The sequence below is a fragment of the Lepus europaeus genome, chromosome 20 (genome assembly GCF_033115175.1).
Source record: "Lepus europaeus isolate LE1 chromosome 20, mLepTim1.pri, whole genome shotgun sequence".
Taxonomy (NCBI): domain Eukaryota; kingdom Metazoa; phylum Chordata; class Mammalia; order Lagomorpha; family Leporidae; genus Lepus; species Lepus europaeus.
Window position 1 is genome coordinate 38740694 of NC_084846.1, and position 22727 is coordinate 38763420.

The window sequence follows — 22727 nt, forward strand, 5'->3', positions numbered from 1 at the left end:
AGTATTGTTAACTATAAGTACAGTGCTGTACAGCAGATGTCTAGAACCTTTTCATCTTACTCAAATTCTGTACCAGTCAAACCTCAGCTCCCTTTTTGCCCCTGTCTCCAGCCTATGGTAACCCCATTCTGTTTTCTGCTTCTGGGAATTTGGTTACTTTAGATACTGCAAATGAGTGGAATCATGCAGTATTTGTCCTGCTCCTGGTTATTTCAGTCAACAGAATGTCCTCAAGATTCATATATGTAGCAGCATATGACAGGATTTCCTTCTTTTTCAGTTTTTTGGGGAGCCTCCAAACTGAAAGGTTTTTAATTTTGATGAAGTCTTTTTTTTTTTTTTTTTTTGGTGGCATATATACTTTTACTATCATATGTGAGATTCCATTGCCAAATCTATGTTCATGAAGCTTTACTTCTGTATTTTCTTTTAAGAGCTTTATGAATTTTGCTCTCATATTTAGGTCTTACTCATTTTGAGTTCATTTTTTATTTGGTATGAGGTGTAAGTCCAGCTTCATTCAGACTGTATGTCATAGCCAGTTTTCTCAGTGCCATTTGTCAAAAACTCTGCTCTTTTACTTTGAATGGTCTTGGCAACCTTGTCAAGACCTTTTGCCCATAGATATATCAGATTACCTCTGAATTTTTGATTGTATTCCTTTTGTCTATATGTGTATCCTTATATCATACTGTAAAACTTTGAATTCATTTTTAAAATTGGGAAGTAAGATTACTCCAACTTTGCTCATTTTTTTTCAAGATTGCTTTGGTTATTTGTTGCCTCTTACAATTCTGTAGAAGTCAGGGATTGACTATTGTTTCTACAGTTTATTGTATTTGTTGCTGAGTAATATTATATGTATTTTTTAAAAGATTCATTCTTTTATTTATCTGAAAGGCAGAGTTGCAGAGAGAAAGAGAGAGAGACAGAGAAAGAGAGAGAGATTCTCCATCTGATAGTTCACTCCCCAGATGGCTATAATGGCCAGAGCTGGGCCAGGCCAAAGCTAGGTGCCAGGAATTTCATCTGAGTCATCCATGTGGGTGGCAGGGGTCCAAGCACTTGGGCCAACCTCCGCTGCTTTCCCAGGCACATTAGCAGGGACTTGTATCAAAAGTGGAGCAGCCAGAACTTGGACTGGTACCCTCATGGAATACCAGCTCTGCAGCCGGCAACTTAATCCCCTGTTTCACAGTGTTGGCCTTGTATGAATGTTTAAAAAATGTTTGTTTTCATCTACTTTTAAGACAGAAACACACACACAGAATGAGAGACAGAAGTCTTCCATCTGTTAGTTCACTCCCCTGAGTGGTTCATAGTCAGCGATGGGCTAGGATTATGCAAGGAACTGAGAACACCATCCAGTCTCCCATGTGGTTGACAGGGCCCAAATACTTCAATCATTTTGCCTCCCAGACTCAAATCTGCATTCTATTATGGGATACAGGCGTCTCAAATTAACTCACCATGCCACAACCTCTGTCACTATATTGTATGAAGTTACAGCATGGTTTATGCAATCCCCTGTTGAATGTATTCTCCTGTGATAGGGAATATATAAACAGTTGCGTTCTTTTCCTAAATCTGTGTTTTCTTTCTCACAGTTTCTTGGGACTTAGGGCTTTTGTTTCTGTCAAGCTGTATCTTAAATTAATTTTTTCTTCAATAGTATTTATTGCTAAGGAACCCATGGCTTTTTGGCCACATATTTTACATTCTAGCTTTAGAAATACTGTGTTTTCAAGATGTAATATTCTCTGTTAATGACTTATATGCATTTTATCAAGAAAAATCACACTTTGAAATGATTTTATAAATAATTTACCCTGTTTTCTTCACAGGTGCCCTTTTTATCTCCTTTGGAGGGTCATATTTATTTAAAAATAAAGTGTCAAGTGAATTCAAATGTTGAGGAAAGAGGTTTTCTAGTAAGTAACATCAAACTTTATTTTCTTTTTTTCATTTTGTGATATACAGACTTGGTTTCTTGAAGGAATGAAAGCCTGGGTGATGAAGTGATAAACTACTTCAGTAAAGATTTGTTGCATGTCCTCTACATGCCAGTCATTATGCTGGTGTTGGAATATTATAGCCACAGAAATTAACCCGGCCACCCAAGAGTAGAGAAATAGAAGTGAACAGACGTACTATCCTAGGAGAACGCATAAGATACATAGGTGTAAACTGGTAAAACACCAGTCTTGACTGTGGATGGGAGTGCTAGAGGAAGCTACTAGAAGAAGTAACTTCTGAACTGCTGAACAAGTTAGCCACAGGAAAGGGATGAAGTGTTTCAGGGAGTGTGTGCAGTGGCCACCCAAAGAAAAGAAGGTTGATGTGTTCAGATGGGGGTAACTGTTTCCGGATAGCCAGAGCTTAGCATTTGAGTATTTGTGTGTGAGGAGGGTGGGGTAGTGAGGAGAGTCCCTGGGGAGGAAAGTATGGTTAGGAGACATAAGACAGGTGTTAAACTAAAGCCAGTGGGTTACTCTTAAGAGGATTTTAAACAGAGGAAAACATCACTTTTGGGGCTTAGGAAAATCTTTCTGAACAATGTATAGAACATGAATTGGAAAATGGAAACTCTGAAAAACTGAATGGAAGACTATAGCTACATGTAGAGGTGGTGGGGACTGGGAGCCAGGATAGAGTGAAGGATCCCTCATGGAGAAGTGAAGAAGGGCAGATGCTAATGATTTGGCTTCAGAGAGTAGAAAAGCAGTAGTCAGAGTGGCACCCAGCCCAGTCTTGCCCACACTGATGGGTGGCTGAGCTGCTACTAAGATAAGGATCTTTGGGTAAAAGCAGGTATGCTCCTTGTTCCTATGTTTGGGAAGGGAGGTGGTATATTTTCCCCCAATATTTTATTGTTTAAAATTATGAACATTACATGTAGAAATGTTTATAGAATTTCACCTTCTCAACTATCTTTAACCTTTTAACAATTTTTTATTCTTTTTATCATATTATCTACTTTCTAGTCATCTCTCTAGCTATTATTCAATCTGTCTTGTCTTTTTTGAAGAATTTCAAAGTATATTGTAGGCATTTGACATTTCCTCTAAAACATAAGTCACCTGGCTTTGACAAATGTACACACCTGTCTAACCCAGATTTCTGTTGGGTGTAGAGTATTACCCATCACCTGGAGAGTTCCCTCATTCTTTCACCTGTCCAGTCAATTCCTACCTGAGGTGGGAAGTTGAAAGAGCTAGAGTTTAAACAATTTGAATTTTAGATATATAGAGACATCTCAGTCTGAAGCTCAAGATCGATGTTTTAGTTGAGATAAATATTTGGGTATATGCAGTGGGGAGATGGTAATAGAAGCTTAGAGCAAGCGAGTAAGGCAGAATCACAGGGACATTTAACATTTCAAGGTCAGGCCAAGGAGAGAACTCCTCAGAGGAGGCTGAAAGGAGGGAATTAGAGAATTGAATGCCTTGTTTGCCAAGGGAAGAGAGTCTGAAGGAAGGATTGGTCCAGGTAGATAAGGTCTGTTACTGTTTTGAACTTCAAGGCCATCCTAGCCTTGGTGAGAGCAGAAGCTAGATGGCAAGTGATTGTAGAGTACGTCGTATGAAAACGGGCAACTTGGGAATAAAGTTTGGCAGCAAAGGAATAGTGTGTCATCCTTTTTTTTTTTTTTTTTTTTTTTTTTTTTTTTTGGACAGGCAGAGTGGATAGTGAGAGAGAGACAGAGAGAAAGGGCTTCCTTTTTGCCGTTGGTTTACCCTCCAATGGCCGCTCTGCAGCCGGCTCATTGCGCTGATCCGAAGCCAGGACCCAGGTGCTTCTCCTGGTCTCCCATGCGGGTGCAGGGCCCAAGGACTTGGGTCATCCTCCACTGCCTTCCTGGGCCATAGCAGAGAGCTGGCCTGGAAGAGGGGCAACCGGGATAGAATCCAGCGCCCTAACCGGGACTAGAACCTGGTGTGCTGGCGCCGCAAGGCAGAGGATTAGCCTGTTAAGCCACGGTGCCGGCCTAGAGTGTCATCCTTGCAGAGATGTGTATAGTGAAAGAAGGAGGTTGTCTACATTTTATTAAGATGAGCAAGAGACTTGTGTAGCTTTAAATGCAAGTGGGTAGCTTCTAATAGGGCTAAAGTTGATAATAGGGACCTTGGGGAACCTGAAGTAGGGTTAATAGGCTAATTCTTGGAACAAGGTTGTAAGAGTGGAGGAAATGAGCCCAAGCCACAGTTCACAGTTGGAATTGATGGTGACAGAATTATCCTTTTTCCATTATCAGAGGGGGAATGTTGTGATGGAATACATAGAAGATTGTGAGGGTGTTAAAAATCTAATTGGTTTTCTCTGTGTCATAAACTGAATGCTACAAGAGATGTTAAAAGTCAGTTTGCAGTTGCTGTCAAAAGGTACAGAAAAAGCTGGATTGTTAAGGGAAGCCTGCTTCTGAAGGATACTTCCAACACATTTTTCTTCCTTGCTTGCTTTTTTTACAGCTAAATCCAGTAGGTGGCACTAGATATTCTTGGGAAAAGCTTTTTAAAAAATTTCTGACTAAAGGCAATGTTTACCTACTGACTTTTTGTTTTCATGTGAATATTTTCATGTTTTGTAAGATTCCTCTTGCAACTGATAAGCCCTGTTAATGTTGGCTGGTTCATTTGTGTATACTCAGAATGTCTGACCAAGTTAGTCTTTGAGGTAGAATCTCAACTAGTTTGTTAAATCTCTTCAACTTTGCTCTGCTTTGACTCCTAAAGCTCATTTTTTTTTTTTCCTTAAAGACATTTACTTGAAAGGCAGTTACAGAAAGACAAAGAGAGAGATCTTCCATTTATTGGTTCACTCCTCAAATGGCTGCAATGCCTGGGGCTGGGCCAGGCCGAAACCAGAAGCCTGGAGTTCCATCCCAGTCTTTCATGTGGGTGCTGGGGCCCAAGCACTTGGGTCATCTTCTGCTGCTTTCCTAGGCAGATTAACAGGGAGTTGGATTGGAAGTGGAGCAGCCAAAATTCAAACCGATGCCCATGTGGATTGCTGGCACCACAGCCGGTGGCTTAACCCACTGAGCCGCAACACTTGCCTCTGAAGTTTTCTTAACTGCAGAGATTGAGACAAAAAGTTTGCTGCTCAAATCTTGAGAAGCAAGAAAAACATATTATCTGGTCCTATGCCCCTTCGTCCACAACATCTTCAGTTAATTTTGGTGTAGTGGGCACTAAGTAAATGATGAAGAAGAAATAAGGATTCTCAGAATCACCAGTGACCTTCACCAAATCCAAATCAATGGCCATTTCTCTGCAATTCTTCTTTGTTTTTAAAAATATTTATTTATTTATTTGAAAGCTAGAGCAATAGAGAGAGAGAGAGAGAGAGAGAGAGAGAGAGAGATCTCTTCCATTCTCTGGTTCATTCCCCAAATGGCTGCACCAGCCAGGTCTGGGGCAAGCCAGGAACTTCATTCGGGTCTTCCGCATGGGCAGCAGCCTAAAGCTCATTCTTATCACATCCACACTTACAGAAATATAGAGAAGGAGCTGGAGACTAGTTGCCACTGCCCTCTATGAAAAGTAGAGAGAATAGTATTTGAAAGGGAAGGCGGCTGCGTTTGGTTTCCTCTTGCGTATATACCACAGGTACCTGCAAAGGAGGGAGCCTGCATCAGCATCAGAGACTGGAATGTGGCTCTATGGTGCTGATCCACTCTGAGAAGTAAGAGAAGGGTCTTCTGGATGGATAGCTACATGGCCCCACTTCTGCTTTGTGTCTGTGTGCTATTTAATTTCCTTCACCCTCAGTTTTCTCAGCTGTAAAAATGAGAATGCTGTCCTTTTCTTGTTCCTTTGTGATAGCTGGTGTTACTCTTAGCCATCAACATTTTTCTTGTCTATTACCTTTGTGATGTAAAAAGCAGACAGAGACACAAGGAGGAGCCGATGAGTCATTGGCACTGACTTTTCTGCTTAAGATTGAAATAACAAGATTCCTTTCTTTGCTCCTTCAGTGGCTATGAGTAGTATTGCCCAGGAAAATCATGCTTTGGAAAGGAAAGAGGAGGGGTAGGAGAGAAGAAAAAGGTGGGGCAGGAGGGAATATGGTTGGAGTAAGCTAATGAATCTGAGCTAATTAATTAATTGGATAAATTTGAGGTTTCAATCTATTATAGGATGATTTCCTCTTACACAAACCCAGAGATCACACTCCTAATTCCAGCAGCCTTTTGGAAAATTCACAGAAATGAGTCCAATGAGAAGAGTATGTATCCTACATACATACTCTGATTAAGGATTAAGGTGATATTAAAAGTACATTAAAATTATTTAGAATGGCACCTCTCACAGCAAGAACTAAATAGTCATTGTTATTATTAACTACCCAACAATCAGAAAGATAAAGCTGTGATTTAAAGGTGTAAAAGCTTTGGTACATTCTGAAACCAAAACCAGAGTTGCCTTTGGATTATCTGTCCTGGGGACAGCATGGTAGGGCCCGCTGCCTATTTTATGGACTTTTAGAATGTAGACTCATCTGTTCACTTGGCATCTGTAGCTGCTTTTGTACTACAACAACAAAGCTGTTGTGACAGGGACCATATGGCCCAGGAAATCCACAAAATATTTACTCTTTGGCCCTTTACAGAAAAAGCTGACTGACCCCTAATCTCTAAGTATTTTTAGCTTTCTTTGTTCTTTAATGTAAAAGTTCCTACAAGAATTATTCTTTTAATTAAAAGTGGGGGCTTTTATACAAATTAGGGCCCTGTTGTGACTATAACCATAGATAGCGTGAGAAAACTCCTAGTTTCTACTTATTATTGTTTAAGAAGTCCATCCAGGAAAAGACCATGTGAGTTAGTTCCCTGTTCAAAAGTCCTGCGGAACTGCAGGGAGATGCTACTTATTGACGGCAATGGACCTGGAGTTCTGGTGTCATTGCAGTAATCTGTCAAGATTTGTCACAAGTTGACTCTTTCTAATCCTGCTAGAGAATTTGTTCTCCTAAATAATAGTCTTTCATGTTAAGATAGATTTAACTTCATGTGTTTTCAATAGTTTTAAGATATTTAAGATATGATATTCTTAATCATTTTATTCTCCAAAATTGGGGTACTTTTCTCATTTGACAAGTACTTGGATAGGGACAACATATTTTGTAAAAAGTTTGAAATTAGGTGGAGATATTTCTTTGTAGTTAATAGCTGAATATTCTCCTTTTTAAAAAAAGATTTATTTGAAAGGCAAAGTTACAGAGAGAGAGTGTGAAAGTGAGATCTTCCATTGGCTGGTTCACTGCCCAAATGGCCGCAATAGCCAGAGATGGGTTAATTTGAAGCCAGGAGCCAGAAGTTTCATCAGGGTCTCCCACATGGGTGCAGGGGCCCAAGTACGTGGGCCATCTTCCACTGCTTTCCCAGGTGCATTAGCAAGGAGCTGGATGGGAAGTAGAGCAGCTGGGACTTGAATTGGCAGCAGCTTTACCCACCATACCTCCACCCTGGCCCCTTAGATAGTCTTAAATGTTTGTAGATGATGTAAATGTTTGTAGATGATGAGTAAAAGACATACAAATTAGAAATAAATTTTAAGATATGAAATATGTCAACATATTGAAGTTTAACATATGTTAAACATATGCATCTCATTGTTGGGATATTTTTCTCCAGTTTTCTAAAGTCAGCAATTCATTTTACTTTTCCAGACTATATTTGAAGATGTTAGTGGTTTTGGTGCCTGGCACCGAAGATGGTGTATACTTTCTGGAAACTGTATCTCTTACTGGACTTACCCAGATGATGAGAAACGGAAGGTAGGTCGGATTGTGATGGTCATTGTGAAAGCTGTGACTGACTTTCCCATCGTGATTCATGCAGCTGTTCCTCTGCCCCTCCGTGCCCTTTGCTATGTACTTACTAAGCCATTTAAAGTGTTAATATAGACCAGTGCATTTTATGTATGTGTGAGCGTTTATATCCTATCCATTCCCTCTGACTTGACTACCCTGTTTTTTGTATCTTTATAAAGATTTATTTATTTATTTGAAGGGGAGAGTAACAGAAACAGAATGAATGAGAGAGAAACAGAGAGAGATTGTCTATCCAATGCCGGTCCAAGCTGAAGCTAGGAGCCCATAACTCCATCTGGATCTCCCACATGGGTAGCAGGGGCCCAAGTGCTTGGGCCATTTTCTACTGCTTTCCCAGGCACTTTAGCAGGGAGCTGGATTAGAAGCAGAGGTCCTGAGGCTCCACTTTATACTCTGGTATAGGATGCCAGCATTGCAAGACCTAGCCCACTGTACCACAATGCTGGCCCCTGTAAGAACATTTCACAAGTAGTTTTTCCATTCTCCCCACTTATGGACACTTAGATTATTTATAAATTGTTGCTATTTCAAGCAGTATTACTGTGATTTATATACCATTACATATTTCTTATATACCATTACTTGGATGAAAATTCTTTCTTGAGTTGACCTAGTTTGTGTACCTTCAACTTGACTGTATTTTTATCAAATGATTCATGACAATGTGTTTGTACAATTTTCTGTCGTCACCAGGGATATTTGAGTGTTCTGTTTTCTGTATCTCAACCAGCACTTGATATGTAAACCTTTTAAACCTTTGTCAGTATGACAGATGTAAAATGTTATCTCATTGTACTTTTATTTTGTGTCTGCTTGATTACTAGTTTAAGCATCTTGTGGGTATGGCCAATTATATTTTTCTCTTCTATGAGTTATTTGAATGTTTTATCTGTTTTTTTTTTAAAGATTTATTTGAAAGGCAGAGTTGAGGGATGTGGGGGAGAGAGAAAGAAAGATCTTCCATCTGCTGGTTCACTCCCCAAATGGCTACAACAGCTGGTGCTGTGCTGAGCCAAAGCCAGGAGCCAGGAGCTTCATCCATGTCTTCCTCATGTGTAGCAGGGATCCAAGTACTTGAGTCACCTTCTGCTGCTTTCCGAGGCACATTAGCAGGGAGCTGTATTGGAAGTGGAGCGACCAAAACTCAAATTGGTGCCTATATGGGATGCCAGCATCACAGACAGCGGTTTTGCCCATTATGTCTCAATGCTGGCCCCGTCTATCTTTTTCTTGATGTGATTACATTTCTCTAGTCTTAACCTGGCCTATCTTTTAACTTATCTTCATAGATTCTTTCTATTAACCTAATTTTTATAGTGTTAATGTAATGAGATCTATCAACCTATTGCTTTGTTTGTGAACTTTGAGTCTTATTTAAGAAAATTATCCCTAACCTATAGTCATACAAAGTTTTTTTTTTTTTAAAGGTTTATTTATTTATTTATTTGAAAGGCAGAGTTACAGAGTCAGAGGCAGAGAGAGATCTTCCATCTGCTGGTTCACTCCCCAAATGGCTGCAACAGCTGAAGTTGTGCTGATCTGAAGCCAGGAGCCAGGAGCTTCTTCAGGGTCTCCCACATGGGTATAGGGCCCAAGCACTTGGGCCATCTTCTACTGCTTTCCTAGCAGAGAGCTGGATTGGAAGTGGAGCAGTCAGGTCTCAAACCAGTGCCCCTGTGGGGCTCTGGCACTGCAGGTGGTGGCTTTACTTGCCACACCACAGCGCCAGCCCCATAGAGATTTCTTTTTTTTTTTTTTTAACTTTTATTTAATGAATATAAATTTCCAGTGTACAGCTTATGGATTACAATGGCTTCCCCCTCCCATAACTTCCCTCCCACCCACAACCCTCCCCTCTCCCGCTCCCTCTCCCCTTCCATTCACATCAAGATTCATTTTCAATTCTCTTTATATACAGAAGATCAATTTAGTATAAAGATTGCAACAGTTTGCACCCACATAGAAACACAAAGTGAAACATACTGTTTGAGTACTAGTTATAGCATTAAATCACAATGTACAGCACATTAAGGACAGAGATCCCACATGAGGAGCAAGTGCACAGTGGCTCCTGTTGTTGACCCAACAAATTGACACTCTAGTTTATGGCGCCAGTAACCACCCTAGGCTGTCGTCATGAGTTGCCAAGGCTATGGAAGCCTTCCGAGTTTGCCGACTCTGATCATATTTAGACAAGGTCATAAAAGACAGAGTGAGGATAGTAACCAATGATCCTAAGAGTGGCATTTACCAGGTTTGAACAATTATACAGCATGAAGTGGGGAAGAGGACCATCAGTACACACAGGTTGGGAGTAGAGCCATTGGTGGTAGAGTAGAGGTTATGATTACAAAGGAATGAGGCCCAAGTACGCTAGACAGGGTCTAGAACAAAGGACAGAGTCATTATTAGAGGAGCTAAGAAAGGTGCTGTCTAAGCTACAATTAAGTTTTCTGATTGAGAGGCAAATAGAACCTGATAGAAGGGGCTTGATAATAATCTGGTGGGCTTTAGGCCTTGTAAGTTAAGAGGCCCAGACCTATCTATTTCTTTTATGCTTCCTTCTAAAATTATAAAGTTTTATGCTTCACATTAATTTGCTTAGAATTTTTTCGCCAACTGGATAACCAGTTAAGCCAGTATCATTGAATGCCCAATCTTTCTCCCACTGATCCACAATACCATTTCTGCAATATGTCAAGATATTATTGTATCTTGTAGTGCAGTGGATTAAGTTGCAGCCCCCCACAATGCTGGCATCCCATTGGGGAACCAGTTCAAGTTTTGGCTGCTCCACTTCCAATCTAGCTCCCTGCTAATGTGCCTGGGAAGGTAGTAGAAGATGGCTCAAGTGCTTGGGCCCCTGCCACACATGTGGGAGACCTGGATGGAGTTCCTGCCTCCTGGTTTTAGCTGGGTCCCATCCTGGCCATTGTGGTCATTTGAGTAGTCAATCAGCAGATTTTCTCTTACCTCCCCCACCGTTTTCCCACCCAGTCTCTTCTCCCTGTAACTGCTTTTAAAATAAATAAAATAGATCATTTTAAAAAAGGATATCATGGCCAGTGCCGTGGCTCAACAGGCTAATCCTCCGCCTTGCGGTGCTGGCACACCGGGTTCTAGTCCCGGTCGGGGCGCCGGATTCTGTCCTGGTTGCCCCTCTTCCAGGCCAGCTCTCTGCTGTGGCCAGGGAGTGCAGTGGAGGATGGCCCAAGTGCTTGGGCCCTGCACCCCATGGGAGACCAGGAGAAGCACCTGGCTCCTGCCTTCGGATCAGTGTGGTGCGCCGGCCGCGGCGGCCATTGAAGGGTAAACCAACGGCAAAGGAAGACCTTTCTCTCTGTCTCTCTCTCTCACTGTCCACTCTGCCTGTCAAAAATAAAATAAAAGTTTAAAAAAAAAAAAAAGGATATCATTTTGCATATATGTGTGAGATGTCATTGTAAGGGTAAGTTTATATTTAGACTTTAAATTCTTTTTTCTTTGATCTGTTTCTGTATCCCAATCTCAATTAAAATCAATGTATATTGGGGCTGGCACTGTGGTGTAGCAGGTAAAGCTGCCGCTTTACCCATATGGGTGCCGATTTGAGAGCTGGCTGCTCCACTACGGATCCAACTCTCTTTGTGGCCTGGGAAAGCAATAGAAGAGGCCCAAGTCCTTGGACCCCTGGACCCAAATGGGATGACCCAGAGGATGCTCCTGGCTCCTGGCTTCGGATCGGCACATCTCCGACAGTTGTGGCCAATTGGGGAGTGAACCATTGGATGGAAGACCTCTGTCTCTCTCTCTCTCTGCCTCTGCCTCTCTGTAACTCTGCCTTTCAAATAAATAAATGAATCTTAAAAAAAAAGATTTAGTGAAACCAAATGGTCATGAAGTAGGGAAAATGGACAAAAATGGGCACAATTTATAAACAGCCAATAAGCATATCAACCCTATGAGTAATTTTAAAATTAGTCAAAGTGAAAATATCACTTTAAAACTTTAGATTGGCTAAGTCTGGATAGAGCCACTGTTGATTGGTTATGGGATAAGAAACAGAAAACCTTACATATTGGTAGTACAAATATAAAATCATCTATAATTGGTAAACAATTTGTTAATAGCAAAAAGCAGTAAGAATGAGAATATTCTTTTTCTTTCTTTTTTCTTTTTTTTTTTTGACAGGCAGAGTGGATAGTGAGAGAGAGAGAGACAGAGAGAAAGGGCTTCCTTTTGCCGTTGGTTCACCCTCCAATGGCCGCTGCGGCCGGCGCATCTCGCTGATCCGAAGCCAGGAGCCAGGTGCTTCTCCTGGTCTCCCATGCGGGTGCAGGGCCCAAGGACTTGGGCCATCCTCCACTGCCTTCCCGGGCCATAGCAGAGAGCTGGCCTGGAAGAGGGGCAACCGGGATAGAATCCGGCGCCCCAACTGGGACTAGAACCCGGTGTGCTGGCGCCGCAAGGTGGAGGATTAGCCTGTTAAGCCACGGCGCCAGCAAAATGAGAATATTCTGACTCCACAATTCCATCTAGGCTTATACTAAGCAAATACAAAGATATTTATACTTATGTAGTCACTGAATTTTCATGATAGAAAATTAAATACAGATGACAATAATAAGGACTATTTAAATAAATCATGGTGATCCCCTAAATGCTGGATAACTGAACTCCTAAGAAGTGCAAAGCCAAAAATCAGTGGGGATTGGCCGGCGCCACGGCTCACTTGGCTTATCCTCCACCTACGGCGCTGGCACTCCGGGTTCTAGTCCCGGTTGGGGCGCCGGATTCTGTCCCGGTTGCTTCTCTTCTGGTCCGGCTCTCTGCTGTGGCCTGGAAGGGCTGTGGAGGATAACTCAAGTGCTTGGGCCCTGCACCCGCATGGGAGACCAGGAGGAAGCATCTGGCTCCTGGCTTCAGATTGGCGCAGCACACCGGCTACAGCATGCCAACCACAGCACGCCGGCGGTAGCGGCCATTTGTGGGGTGAACCAACGGAAAAGGAAGACCTTTCTCTCTGTGTTTCTCTCACTGTCTAATTCTGCCTGTAAAAAAAAAAAAAAAAAAATGGGGAATCAACAACATAAAATAGCAAGTTCAGCCGAAATCCTGTTATTCCTTGGGCATCTGTCTACAAATATTGGGGCTGGCGCTGTGGTGCAGAGAGTTAATGCCCTGACCTGAAATGCCTGCATCCCATGTGGGCACTGGTTTAAAACTCGGCTGCCCCACTTCTAATCCAATTCTCTGCTATGGCCTGGGAAAGCAGTACAAGATGGCCCAAGTCCTTGGGCCCCTGCACCCACATGGGAGACCTGGAAGAAGCTCCTGGCTCTTAGCTTTGGATCAGCACAGCTCCAGCCATTGCGGCCAATTGAGGAGTGAACCAGTAGATGGAAGACCTCCCCTTCCCCCCCGCCTCTCCTCCTTCTGGGTCTCCCACATGGGTGCAGGGGCCCAAGGATTTGTGCCATCTTCTACTGCTTTCCCAGGCCATAGCAGAGAGCTGGATTAGAAGTGGAGCAGCTGGGACTTGAACCGGTGCCCATATGGGATGCTGGCACTGCAGGCCATGGCTTTACCTGCTATGCCATAGCGCCGGCCTTGGGTTTCATTGAATTTTTAAAAATGTTATTTACTTATTTGAACGAATGAGGAAAGAGAGAATGACAGAGAGAAAAAACTCCCATCCACTAGTTTGCGCCCCAGATTCCCTCAACAACTGAGAGGCTAAAGCTAGGATCCAGGACTCAATCCAAATCTCCCACATGGCTGGCAGGAACCGGACTAACTCAGACTGCTTTAACAGGAAGCTAGAATCAGGAGCCTGGTATTGTACCCAAGTACTTTGATATGGAATGTGGACATCTTAACTGATGTCTTAACTTCAAGGCCATACATTATTCTGTGTTTCATGGATTTTTAACTCTACTTTGGCTTTTATTCCATACAGGGCTTCCAACAAATTAAAGCAATTATTTGGCTTTATTGTTTAGAAACACATAATAGTATTTATACATGAAGTGGATGTTAGGTTTCCTTTATAGAAAGGGGAGAAATAGATGATTTATAGATAAAAGGTTGAATATATAATATTTTAAAGATTTCTTTATTTATTTGAAAGGCAGAGAGTGAGAGAGAGAGATATCTGTGTCCATTAATTTAGACCCCAAGTGGCTGTAATGGCCACAGGTTGGCCAGGCTAAGGCCAGGAGCCTGGACTTCCATCCGAGTGTCAGGGGCCCAAACACTTGGGATGTTTTCCACTTCTTTCCCAGGTGCATTAGCAGAACTGGAGTAGCCAGGACTTGAACCAGTCAGTGCTCATCTGTGATACTGTTGTTGCAGTCTACTAGTAGCTTAACCCTCTGTGCCACAGCACTGGCTCCTGAATATATATATTTCTAACTGTTGAAACTGGTTGAGGAATTTAAAAGTTCACTATTTTGTTCTTTTTTCTGTCTAAAGTTTTCTATAGTAGTTTATTATTTTTCTAAAGTTTATAGGATAGTTGGCAAGAGCTAGCAGTTGATATTTTTATTTTTATATCTGAAAAGAAACAGTAATAAATATTTGAATGTTTCTTTAATGCCAGTATAACTGAGTTTTAACTTTTTAGAGACTTTCTGGAAATTTTAATTGACATATTTTGGAGGTACAATGTAATATTTTGACAAATGTACATATATATATATATATGTATCACCTCAGACAGTCTTTGCTTTGTTCATTTTTTCTCCCTCCTTCTTCATTTGAAAGGCAGAGTCACAGAGAGGAAGTGACAAAGATCTTCCATTCATTGATTCACTCCCTAATTAGCCTCAACAACCAGGGCTGGGCCAGGCTGAAGCCAGGAGCCAGGAACTCCATCCATGTCTCCCATGTGGATAGCAGGGGCCCAAAGACTTGGGCTGTTTTCCGCCGCTTTCCCAAGCACATTAGCAAGGAGCTAGATCTGAAGCAGAGCAGCTGCAGCAGCTTAACCTGCTGCATCATAATGCTGGCCCCCAATATTTGTCATTTCTTTGTGGTGATAGCATTTCAAATCCTCTTCTATCGCCCGCGCCGTGGCTCACTAGGCTAATCCTCCGCCTTGCGGCGCCGGCACACCGGGTTCTAGTCCCGGTCGGGGCACCGATCCTGTCCTGGTTGCCCCTCTTCCAGGCCAGCTCTCTGCTGTGGCCAGGGAGTGCAGTGGAGGATGGCCCAAGTGCTTGGGCCCTGCACCCCATGGGAGACCAGGAGAAGCACCTGGCTCCTGCCATCGGATCAGCGCGGTGCGCCGGCCACAGCGCACCGGCCGCGGCGGCCATTGGAGGGTGAACCAACGGCAAAAGGAAGCCCTTTCTCTCTGTCTCTCTCTCACTATCCACTCTGCCTGTCCAAAAAAAAAAAAAAAACAACAACAACAACAAATCCTCTTCTATCTATTCTGAAATACTTAGTACATTATTATTAACTATAGTCACCCTGCTATGCTTTAGAACACCAAGACATATTCCTCCTAACTGTAACTGTAACTGTACTTGTTGACCAACATCTCCCTGTGCCCTGTCCACTTCCCCCAGCCTCTACTAGCCACTATTCATTCAACTCTGCTTTTATGAGAAAGTGATTTTAAATTTCACATGTAAGTGTGATCATACAGTAGATTTGTCTCTATATCTGATTTATTACCCTTAAGATAATGTCCTCTAGGTTTATCTTTGTTTTTGCAAATGATAGAATCTTCTTTTTTTTTTTTTCTCCCTAGGCTGAATAGTTTTCCATTGGGTGTATATACCACATTTTAGGTTGTTTCTATATCTTTGTTGTTGGGAATAATGCTACAGTGAACATGAGTGTGTAAACATCTCTTTGACATACTTATTTCAAATCCTTTGGGTATATGCCTAGTGGTAGGACTGCCGAATCATATGATAGTTCTCGTTTTAGTGTTTTGAGACCTTCCAAACCATTTTCCGTAATGGCTGTTCTAATTTGCATTCTCATCAGCAATGTATGAGACTTGTACCGTGCAGTTTCATCAACCTTGTTATCTAACAACCAGTCTAACAAATGTAAGCTGTTAGATACCTCACTGTGCTTTAATTTGTGTTTCTCTGATGATTAGAGATACCGAGCATTTTTTGCACATATCTGTTTCACATTTGTATGTCTTCCTTTGAGGAATGTCTGTTCAAGATCTTGTCCAATTTTATGGGGTTATTTTTTTCTTGTTGAATTTAAACTTTCATTGACTTTTAAATTTTAATTTGTGTAAACTTAAACAGCTTAATGCTTATTGACTTAATCTTTTTTACTATTTACTAATTTTTTTAAATGTATCTTTAAAGAATCCCATAGGAAGGATAAATCTGGCCAATTGTACGAGTCGTCAAATAGAACCAGCCAACAGAGAATTTTGTGCAAGACGAAACACTTTTGAATTAATTACTGTCCGACCACAAAGAGAAGATGATCGAGAGACTCTTGTCAGCCAGTGCAGGGATACACTCTGTGTCACCAAGTATGTATTGGCCTATAAATATTTCTGTCAGCTAATGATTGACTGTACATTATATTCTTGGCACTCCAGGAAATATCAGAGATTGTCCTTGACTCTGAAAAATACAGCCTTAGTAAGAAGACAGATGCACACAACAGAAAGAGACAACCTATAATAACTAAAAATAGAGTTAAGAAAAGTATAATATTCATGATGTATCATAGCTAATCATGTTTTCCAGTGTGGGTTTTTTATTTTATTTTTTTAAAGATTTATATGTTTATTTGAAAGGCAGAGTTACAGCGAGGCAGAGGCTGAGAGGTGGGGAGGTCTTCCATCCACTGGTTCACTCCCCAGTTGGCCGCAATGACCGGAGCTATGCCGACTCAAAGCTAGGGGCCAAGAGCTTCTTCCAGTTCTCCCACGCGGCTGCAGGGGCCCAAGCACTTGGGCCATCTTCTACTGTTTTCCCAGGCCATAGCAGAGAGCTGGACTGGAAGTGGAGCAGCCAGGATGTGAACCAACATCCATTTGGGATGCTGGCACTGCAGGCTGTGGCTTTACCTGCTATGCTACAGCGCTGGCCCCTCAGTGTGGGCTTTTTAAGGAAATCAGCTAATAATTTTGGGATTAGGTCTAAAGACCTTTGTAGTTGAGAAGTCTAACATTTTTCAGACATTTTATATGTCCCTTCCTTTCCATTGCAAAAATAATCTCTCTTAGATGACTCACAAAATCAAACTTCTTCTATTCTGCAAAGTTCTGATTAGAGATCAGCAAATTGGTAGGATATTACTTTCATTTATTTTTAAAGACTTATTTATTTGAAAGGAAGAGTGACTGAGAAGGAGAGACAGAGAGAAACATCTTCCATTTACTGGTTCACTCCTTAAGTGACCACCACAGTCATTCTGGATAAGCCCAAAGTCAGAAGACAGGAGCTCCATCTGGGTCTCCTGTTGGGTGGTAGGAACTCAAGAATTTGGGCTCTCATCTGCTGCCTCTCAGAAATATTAGCAGGAAGCTCGACCAGAGAGCAGAGCCAAGACTGGCACTGACATTCTGTTAGGAGAATCTCGTGGGTGGCTCCGTCTGCTGTGCCACAATGTCAGCCTCACTTTTTAAAAAATAATTTATTTGTTTTTATTCACCTGAGCTTAAGTATAAGATGCAGAATTTTATTGCTAAACTTAAGTGTACAAAGTGTGACTAGGGACCAAAGTCAGAATTTAGCAGTCTATGTTAATCAGGCTATTGCTGGATATGCCAGAGGAGGAGACAGGTAGAACTAGCTCCATGAATTTCAAATATGAGTGGTTGAGAAAGCTACAGCCAAGAGACACTACTAAAACAGAACAAAGTTGCCCAGAGATTGCTGGTTGTTTTTAAAATAGCCAGAGAATCCATTTTTTGGAAATTTTTAATGTCTGAATTATTTCCAGATTAATATGTTAACTCATCTGTCCCTTTCTTTGAACCTCCTTCTATACAGCTATGGTATTCAGGACAGGGGAGGCAAAGTGGACTTATAGTCACTTTGTTTGATAGATACCCTGTCCATGAACATTGTCAACAGAAGAACCAACCAAAATGCAGCACGACCACAACAGCCCACTTTAGCCTTTTAAAATATTTTTCACATTTTTCATCCAAACTTATGTTTTATCTTATAGATTTCTCCTTAGACCTTCCCTTGGGCTAGAAGTAGCTAGATCACTGTTGCTCTAATTACTGTGGACCTCATGGTAACATTATTATATCTTAGATGGATATTACTTTCCCCAAGTTTATGAGAGTGGTACATACTTACTTAATTCAGGCTTGGTTGAGTCTTCAGTTTTCCTTGGGGGCCAAAAACTTATTTCACTTTTTATTTATTTATTTATTTATTTATTTATTTTTGACAGGCAGAGTGGACAGTGAGAGAGAGAGACAGAGAGAAAGGTCTTCCTTGGCCGTTGGTTCACCCTCCAATGGCCGCCGCGGTTGGCGCGCTGCGGCCGGCGCACCGCGCTGATCCGATGGCAGGAGCCAGGTGCTTCTCCTGGTCTCCCATAGGGTGCAGGACCCAAGTACTTGGGCCATCCTCCACTGCACACCCTGGCCACAGCAGAGAGCTGGCCTGGAAGAGGGGCATCCGGGACAGGACCGGTGCCCCGACCGGGACTAGAACCCGGTGTGCCGGCGCCGCAAGGCGGAGGATTAGCCTAGTGAGCCGCGGCGCCGGCCTTCACTTTTTTGATTATAAGAATATAAACACTCTGCAGTTAGGCATTCTCTTGCTTTATTATTGATCCTTTTCTCTACAGGGCCTTTTTGATCTATAGCTATGCCTTTTACCTAAGTTTAATTACTTTGTTTCATTCTACTAACCAAGCTTTTTCTTTTCCTTCATTGGTACAAAAGATTTCTCTTATGATAAATACTGCCTGCTTCAAAATACAGACTCCATGTTTGAACTGGAAATGCTTTGTTACTTGGGGAAGCAGTTTCTTACAGTGCAGCTTTCAAGTCAACAGACCTAAGTTGAAATCCTGAGTCAGTGCTTTACCAGATGTAACCATGGCAGGTCTCTTGTGTTTGTTGGTTTTCTGGGTTCTCCTGTCTCAAAGGAAGAAATAAATGCCACAGGGATACCATAGAAATTAATGAGTTGGCATAAACAGCATAGTTTGGAGCACAAGGGATGAGTTCAACAAATGGCCACTATTATTTTTGTATGAGTGTTCTATTGACCACTAGGAGATAATAAACTCACCATTTATTCATGCTTAAGGTTTTTTTGAGCCGTTGGAGAAAAAATGTTAACATACAGAAGCAGTACATTATAAAAACCTGACAGCTGGTGACTCTCTAGAGGCATGGTCTGGCTGAGCATTGGGGGATTACCTCTTTCCTTTCCTTTCCTTTCCTTTCCTTTCCTTTCCTTTCCTTTCCTTTCCTTTCCTTTCCTTTCCTTTCCTTTCCTTTCCTTTCCTTCCCTTTCCTGCCCTGCCCTGCCCTGCCCTGCCCTGCCCTGCCCTGCCCTGTCAACTAGTTACTCATTTAACTTGTAGATGTGGATACAAGGAGAGAATCCTGATGTGGACAGAGACATTAGGATAAGCAAAGACTTAGGATCTTTAGCTAATTCATTGTAAATACCATGTTCTGCTAACACAGTAAGACAAAATGGGCATGGTGCAAAATGGTTTTGCTTTTAAAGCCAGCCAAAAGTTCATGAACCTGTGAGTCCAAGTCTGAAGGATCCGGGGACCTCCCAGATCTGGGCCTGTGGTTATCTTGCTGAGAAGTTGCCCACACTCTGTGGATGTCTCACCCCATCAAATTGCCAGGCTAGATAATTGTACTCTGCTGTACTTGGGAAAGTACCTCGCGATGTAGCTCTTGATTAGCACTCATTAAAAGAAGAACTAATTTTGCTGATTTATTTAGGTATTTGTTTCTTTCCTAGCCAGAGTCCTTGATGGTACTGAATGTGGTGGAAGAATCCTGATCTTTTGTTTGTTTGCTCCTTTAGGAACTGGCTGTCTGCAGATACTAAGGAAGAACGGGACCTCTGGATGCAAAAACTCAATCAGGTTCTTGTTGATATTCGCCTCTGGCAACCTGATGCGTGCTACAAACCTATTGGAAAGCCTTAAACCAGAGATATTTCCATGCCACATAGTGGTTTGTTTTTTTTGTTTTTTTTTTTTTGTTTTTTTTTTTTAGCAGTGTCATAAAAGTATCTTAAGGAAACACACTTAAGAGCATTAGATTTTCTGATTGAATGCTTTAAATATGAAAGGGTTTGTGCAAATATTCACTACATATGCAGTATTTATATGTTTTGTGTATAAAACTTCAACTGGTTTCTGTCATTCATAAATGATTAGAAGTAAATTCTTTATAGTTGATTTGCTATAGTATTTAAAAGTCTCATTTTCCTAGAAATCTAATTATTTAGTTATTCATGACAAAATATTTTTTTAAAAATAAGAAATTCTGAGTTATCTGCTTGGAGTTCTTGGTGTCGCAGTAGCAAGGTCTTACAGAAGTTGGAGATAGAAACCTCAGGTTGGTGATCCCTTCTCTGGCCTTGATAGTTTTTTCTGAAGTTTATGATCATTTGTTGATTGTGATTATGACCTGTCACCAGAGTACTGAAAAAATGTCTGGGACTTCATAGAAACATTTTAGTAATGGATATGAGGACTTTTTCAAATAGCAAATGTATGTTTAAAGCTTAAAGCTGCCTTCAAAAAAGAGATGTAGACAGGGTACATTGTGTAAAATGTTGGGACTGAATATTTGATAGAGGAGAGTTAATAATCACATGGTTTACATTTATTCAGTTATGATGTATGCAGTGTGGTGCACATTTTCATAGAATTCAGGCTTTACTGAAATAACTTTTTTGGCCGTATAGCTTATGGATTCCTCAAATATTAGAATTCTATCTGCTTCTGTAACAAGAACAAATGTAAATTGAAGAATCTTTAAAGCTGCTATGGACTAATACTTTGCCTGCCAAAGTTCTTGGGTTTTTTTTTTTTTTTTTTTTTTTTTTTTTTTTTTTTTTTTATGTTCATGAATGACCATGTCTAGAAACCTACTTTGAAATCATTCAGAAAAACATTGTCATGTATTACCCTCAAAAGTCTAATACCTTTTTTATTATAAAATATTGTAAAGCATGGTTTGAACATTTAAATACACTTTGGATTTCTTCTCTGAATTGTTAAAGTTATTAGTGATTTCATTTATAAACACTAATTCTATCACCTTCTGTCATTTTTTTTTTGTTCATTCAAATGTGTTTTCTTATGTTTATTATAAAAATATATTTTATGATCTCTTACCCAAATAAATACTTGTAAATGGCTTAAGGAATCATTTGTTTAAGAAATACTGTTTATATGCATGGTGCAGCTCTTCTACATCCCTAGGTTGTAAGGCTGCTGCTGCTTTTTTTTTTTTTTTTTTTTAGGTTATTTGTGAGACCAATGGAGCTCCCAATCTCCCAATTGCAGGTTCCCTCCTCAAATGCCTCAAATGGCTGGGGCTGGGCCAAGGCCAGTGCTCGAGTCAGGAACTTAATCCAGGACTCCTACATGAGTGACGAGGACCCAACCATTTGAGCCATTTCTGCTGCCTCTCAGGGTTTGTCAGCAAGGAGCTGGGAGCAGGAACCTGTGGGAGTTCCTAAGGGTATTGTGCTGACAGTGCTTCATTCATCTTTTTAGCTGCAGCCCAGTACTTGGCTCATTGTGTAGTCTTAGGACTGCTGTCGAATGTATAGGTGAGTGAAAGATTCATTTCCAAGGCATTTCAGCAACTTATGGCAATTGGGGAAGTATTTGAGGTGGAGGAGATTCCCAGATGCTTAGCAGAGAATGGATGATGGGAAGGTCCCTTGTGTATATTTGATAGACTTGCATTGATTTTTGTATAGGCATTACGTATCATGGTGCAAAATCTAAGAGACACAACAAGTTTAAGTGAGAAGTAAATCTTTCTCCCATAATCACTTTTAGCAGTATTCTATTTTAGTGTATTCTCTCAGGACACTATGCATATCACATAGACAGATTGTATGTGTATTATCACATAGAAATACTTGCATTCTTTGGTTCATAGTTTTCCATTCGGTTTGTTGTAAGTTACAGGAAAAAGGTACAACATCTCTTAGCAATCATTCCATTTTAATCTATATATATATAGTGTATATAAATTTCAGTTTTAAAAGTAATTTAGGTTAAGGTGACTGTGGAACATCAAGTTAGAAATGCCCTATTAACACTGAAAAATACTGGTCTAGTGATTTCAGTGTCGTTTGCCTAGAAGGAGTTTGTTGAAACCATTACAGTAGACAAGATCATCCAGGAAATGTGATGTGGAAAGAGATGCAAGAGTAGGAGAAACACTGTTCTCCAGGGGAAGAGTGAAAAAGGAGTGGCATCTGTGAAAGAAAAATAGTAGTGTGTCTGGTGAGACCACAAAGTCATAAGGCAGAGTAACAAAATTTACAGTGGCCAGTTCAGTAAAACAGGAGAAAATATTCAAAACATATTTAATAATCAGATATTAATATGGAAAACATATAAAGATATCCTGTGACTGGCTATCATTGTGGAGAACTTGCTGTGTTTCAGTTGTTATTCTTGATGTTTTTGTCCACATTATCTCATGTAATCTTCAAATGACCCTGAAACTGAGGCTGTCCTTAGCGTGTGGCAGACCAACATTCAAAACCAGACCCTCTGCTCTAGAATCCAGACTTCACCATTATGCTGTGATGTTTCAAATTAGTAAGAAAAGGAAATTTTTTTTAAAATTTTATTTAATGAACATAAATTTCCAAACTACAGCTTATGGATTACAATAGCTTCCCCCCCCATAACTTCCCTCCCACCCACAACACTCCCCTCTCCCA

At 41.0% G+C, this 22727-nt stretch overlaps 1 protein-coding gene across 2 annotated transcripts in view; it reads left to right on the plus strand.

Moving 5' to 3' along the window:
• The window catches only part of ANLN (anillin, actin binding protein), a 64398-nt gene extending 43534 nt beyond the window's left edge, over positions 1-20864 (plus strand). For both annotated transcript variants that reach the window (XM_062178794.1, XM_062178795.1), the window contains 4 exons: positions 1845-1931; positions 7672-7779; positions 16158-16330; positions 19830-20864. In XM_062178794.1, the coding sequence (XP_062034778.1) occupies positions 1845-1931; positions 7672-7779; positions 16158-16330; positions 19830-19953 (492 nt within the window). In that variant the 3' untranslated portion in view covers positions 19954-20864. The remainder of the gene's footprint in view (positions 1-1844; positions 1932-7671; positions 7780-16157; positions 16331-19829) is intronic.
• Positions 20865-22727: the final 1863 nt, after the last annotated feature.